The sequence below is a fragment of the Morus notabilis genome, unplaced genomic scaffold, assembly GCF_000414095.1.
Source record: "Morus notabilis unplaced genomic scaffold, ASM41409v2 Scaffold54, whole genome shotgun sequence".
In the NCBI taxonomy this organism is placed as follows: Eukaryota; Viridiplantae; Streptophyta; class Magnoliopsida; order Rosales; family Moraceae; genus Morus; species Morus notabilis.
The window spans coordinates 7,053-12,169 of record NW_010365453.1 but is presented as its reverse complement, the minus strand read 5'-3'; the positions used below and the strand labels follow the sequence as shown (position 1 = coordinate 12,169).

General features: G+C 33.2%; 1 protein-coding gene across 1 annotated transcript; it reads left to right on the top strand.

Annotated features, from left to right (window-relative positions):
• Positions 1-858: 858 nt before the first annotated feature.
• On the top strand, positions 859-1,880 carry LOC112093558. The gene is made up of 3 exons (XM_024172242.1): positions 859-872; positions 1,193-1,596; positions 1,710-1,880. The coding sequence occupies exons 1-3, from the start codon at positions 859-861 to the stop codon at positions 1,712-1,714; spliced, it is 423 nt and encodes a 140-aa protein (XP_024028010.1). The 3' UTR covers positions 1,715-1,880.
• The last annotated feature ends 3,237 nt before the right edge of the window (positions 1,881-5,117 follow it).

Genomic DNA, 5,117 nt, shown 5'->3' with positions numbered 1-5,117 from the left:
CTAAGAAAAAGAAGAAGACGACGAGGAGTTAAGGTCAAGAAGAATCTGGGAGTGGAAGTGGATCTTCATCAAGAGGTGGCGGCGGATTCAACGAGTTAATGGCGTACCTGAGTGAGGGCTTAGTTATAGACAATAGTGAAATGTTTGATTTGGTTGAGTAGTGGAGAGCACGAGCATTAACTTGGCCGATCCTAACACGACTGGCAATGAATATTTTTTCGATCCCGGTCTCCACTGTTGCAGCTGAACAAGCATTCAGTATAACTGGCCGAATACTTGAAGAATGGAGAAACGCATTGCAGCAGGATATTGTTGAAGCTTTGGTGTGCATCAATGATTGGGACCGTTCCGACCAACGTTTACACGATATAATCTCACCGGCAAACCAAGAATAGATCGACGAATTTAATAGATTAACTTTTAATTTTCAAGACGATCCTTCTACTTCAAATTAAATTTTATTATTCTAATTTGTAAATATTTATTTACTTTGTAATTTCTAATTTGTATAGTGTTTATTGTAATTTGTAATCTTGTATAGACTTTGTAAGTTCGTCAAATTTGTAATTCGTCGCACAATGATTACACTCTTTTTTCCTTACCAAGTTTTTATCCCAATTGGGTTTTTCTTGGTAAGATTTTTAACAAGACAATCGTGAATTACAAATTTAAAAATCAATGAATAAGTAATTTTTTTTATATAGTTCGTGTGTTCATTTCAAATTTCAAATTGTAATATACACATTGTAATTATACAAATACTTATTACTTATTATACAACATAAAAATATAATATAAAAAAAAAATTCGGACAGCCGGTCAGGCATCGGGCAGGCATCCTCTGCCCGAAGCCCGCCCATGGGCAATTTCGGGTCGGGTTGGACAGCCCAAATTTTCAGACATTTCGGATTCGGTCATCGGGCAAAAATTTAAACTTTTCAGTGGTTACGGACGGCCCGTCTAAAATTTCAGCACTATATATATACCTTCTCTATTTGATCACATGTTCTCAACGTGACTTATTCCCTTAAAAAAAATCAACTGATTTGGATGGAAAAGTGTTAATTGCATCTGTTTAAAGAGATTAGAAAGTAATTTGTTAAAATTACAAAAAAGAAAAGAGGAACTAAATTGTCATCTATTAAAAATTGCAAATAATTACCCACCCACCAAATTACCTCTCACGTCGTAGACAAAGATCATTTTCCTTCTCTTCTCTCCTCTCTCTCACTCATCGCTTTCTCTCCCCCTGCCGATCTACCTCCGCCGGAGATCTCACAGCATGGAAAAGCTCACTAGTGAAGGACACGAATTTCACCTTCGCAAAATGTCAGACCACGGATCCGACCATATCTACGGCGCCGGTACCTTCTCAAAGATGCTCAAAGACGGCGGTCGACTTCTTTGGAGGTGACCTTGGAAGACCGTCGCTGTCACCGGATCTCTCAAGCTCTCTTCCATCATCGCAGATACTCGCCGCCACAGATCCGTCGCCGATTTCTTTGACGGAGATGTCAGATCTGACGGATAATGTCGGTGGCGGAGTGGCTGTGTCGGAGTTTACGATCTTGCAGATTGGAAATGCCGTCTATAAATGTGAGTTTTTGTGATATTCTCTTCTTCTTCCTTTTTTTTTTGTTTTTTGTTTTTTGTTTTTTTGTTTTTTGTTTTTTTTTGTTTTTCAAATCTCACGGCAAGCTCTGTCACAGATTGAAATTGTAAAGAATGTTCGTAGAGGCACTCTGATGTATCCTCTTTGGCGTGGTGATAAAATCAGAAGGTATTTACACCATATGTTCTGGATTGTTTTAGATTTTTACTAGCTATTGCGGCAGGTGATAATTTTATATTATACAGAAAAGTGACGGAGAAGTGATAATATTTATAGTACATAATTAGTTTATATATACATATTTACATAATTTTATATTATACAAGAAAGTGATAAGGAAGTGATAATATTTATAGCACATAGTTAATTTATATGTACATATTTATATAATATTGTTGTAAAAAGTTGTTTGCAATGTTGTTGACGCCTTGTCCTTTTTTTTTTTTGCAGGATTTTTTTACCTGCAAGACAAATTTTGAGAAAAATTAACAATTATTTGAGGAAATCTAAAATATTTTTATTTAGAAGTAGTTATATTACCTGATTTTTAGGTATTTTTTGGAGTGCTCTGTTTTTTTGGTTGAGAACTGAAATAATAAAAGATTGTTAAAATTTATGTTTAAAATGATGAATGTTCTTTTTTGTATTGGTAAATAATGTAAATTGGTAAATAGATTTTATCTTGTAGTAGATTTTTTTGGGTCCGATGTAGACTGAATCGAGACTGGAGTTGATGTTGTTTTTGAGCAGGGGCTGAAATAGTAAAATATTATTTAGATGTGTATTCGAAGTAATAAATGTTATTTTTTTTTATGTATAATTGATTTAAATTAGAGGATATGTTGTACCTTGCTGTTGGTGCAGTGGTGGTTAGTATTTGTGGTAGTGTTATTACAAGTTTAGTGTCTTCAAATATTTTTCAAATATTTTTAAAACAACTGCAGTCATTTATGCTCCTCTTTATTGAAAATATGTTTGGAAGATTTTTGTCTGTCTTCTTAAATGGGACTAAAGATGCCAAAATCGACTTTAATCATCATTGCCACGGGTCAAAAGAAATAAAGATAAAATGTGTTAAAGAAATAGGCACATATATATATGTGACTATAGAAGAAATTAATAAGAAATTAATATATCATAGGTATACAGCAATAAAACAGAAAAAAAATAATCATAACAAATGCATGTTTTTTTAAGCACACTAATAAACAACAGGAAGTAACATCAGCAAAGAAAATCAATACATTTGACATCAATAATATATAATAAAAATATGAGTAAAGGTTAATAATAGTACCTGCAACGCTGTGAACAATGTCTTAAACACAGAATATAGGCCGGTTAAAAACAGGCGAAAAAGATGCAACCTAAAACAATGAGCACTGAGTAAATGAATATGAGGCCAAACAACCAAAAAAACTAAAAATGTTAGAGCAAGTAAAAGGAAGAAAAAACAAAAGATATTTAAACATTTGCAAACAAAAAAATAGAGTCAAAATCAGAATCTAGATAAAGAAGTTGAAACACATTCATAACAGTTTCTCAATAAATTTCATGGCATTGAATAGCTAAAAACCAATTATAAGAATTATTCCCGTAGACTGAAACCAATTAAGGATAAAATATGTTAAGTAAAAACAAAAAACTACATATACTGCTACAAAGTAAATGAAAACCACAAAAAAGTGGAAACATAGGTAAGTAAGATTTGCTGACAATGAAAAGGAAAGAATTGTTGTCAATACTATAGGAAACGACACAAAGCAATGACAATATAACAAATTAATACACAGCATCAACAACAGATATTAAAAACGTATGAAAAAAAAAATCATAAATAGTACTTGAGATATTGGGAGCACTGCCTTAAACAAGGAATGTCAGCCAAACAGAAGTGAAAGAGGCAAGGGTAAAACGATGAAGCAGTAAATAGGGGAAGGTCAAAGACAATAGTAAATGATCAAAGATGGAGGATAAATGTCAGGTGTAAAGGAAAACATAGGTGGCAATTAACACAACCGGTTAATAGACAATAACGGGGTTCTATATATATATATATATATATATATATATATATATATATATATATATAGAAAGCAAAATAACCAATGAAAATATCACATGTAATAGTTCTATGTCGGTGCAAAAGGAGTGGAAAAAAATTCAATCAAAGCAAATAACAAAAACATTTTTTTATTATAAAACTAAAAGCAAGAAAGAAAAAAAAAAAAAAAAACCTCGGAGCAATAAGCAATACAAATAGGAGAGAAAAAAATAAAAAAAGGAAAAAAAATATCTTTGTCAGCATATTTTGGGGAAATTCTAGTTCATAAAAGGAGGAAAAATCTCCGCCTCATTTAATGAGTTTGAAACAAACAGATCATCAACAGAAAAGTACATATCAACACCGTAAGCATTACAGATCACCACTACAAATCAACAGATGAATAAATGTAAAGGAAACCGACTTACATAGAACCCCGGAACAAAATCAGCAAATAGCCAAGTGTATAAAAAGGAAAAAAAAAATCCGAGACCTATGAAAATCAGCCATGGGGAAGATCCAAAATCTCTTTCTTGCGAAAGGAAGCAGCTGTCAAAAGGAAGAAAACAATCGAGCAAAATCCGATTGTCATCAGTAAAAGGGAAAAAAATTTCAACATAAAAAAGAGCAATAAATCTTACATAAGCAAAAAAAAAAAAAAATTACATAAAACCCAAAATATTGAACTCAGCAAAAAAAGAGAAGAAGGCCATGAAAAATCTCAAATTAAAAGAACAGAAGAGCAAGAAGAAACAATCAACAAAAGTAAAAAATGCCACAACAATTAAAAAATAAAAAGAGGGAAGAAAAAAGAAATAACATATAACAAAAATACACAGTCAGCTAAAATCGCAGAAGAAACCCAAGTAAAATCCCCAATCAAAGCATGAGAAAATGAGCATAAGCAAGCAAAAGAAACATGCGCCGAAAACAGTCAAAGGACCAAGATCATGTAAGAACTGAGAGAAACAAAGAAGCCAAAAATGGAGGTCAAACTTTTAACGGAGAATAAAATAGAAGAGACAGCATAGGGAAAAGCACAGAAGAAAGAAATGAGGCTTAGGGCTTCATTAGAAGATAAACGACAAAAAAAGCAAGGAGGCAAAGACGAAAACGTAGGTCCTGTTTGTTTCTGTTTTCGTTTCATTTTTCACATTTTTTGAGGTTAAAAATTGAAAATGTGTATAAAAAACGCGCTTGGCGTAAAAAATTTTATAAAACAAAAACAAAACCGTTTTTGTCGTATTTTGAAAATCTGAAAACGTAAAAAACTTGTTTTCATTTTCTCCTCGTTTTCCTTTTCTCTCTTTAGCCCACTAGAGACCCCTCCTCTTCCTGGCCTTTGCAGATTAGGAAGAAGCGGTCGTCGACGAGGCGCTCGTGCTTGACGACCTTGCCGACGCAGCCGACTTCAGCGGTGCTGGAGACGGCGTCGTAGTAGATGACGCCGAAGCGGTGGTG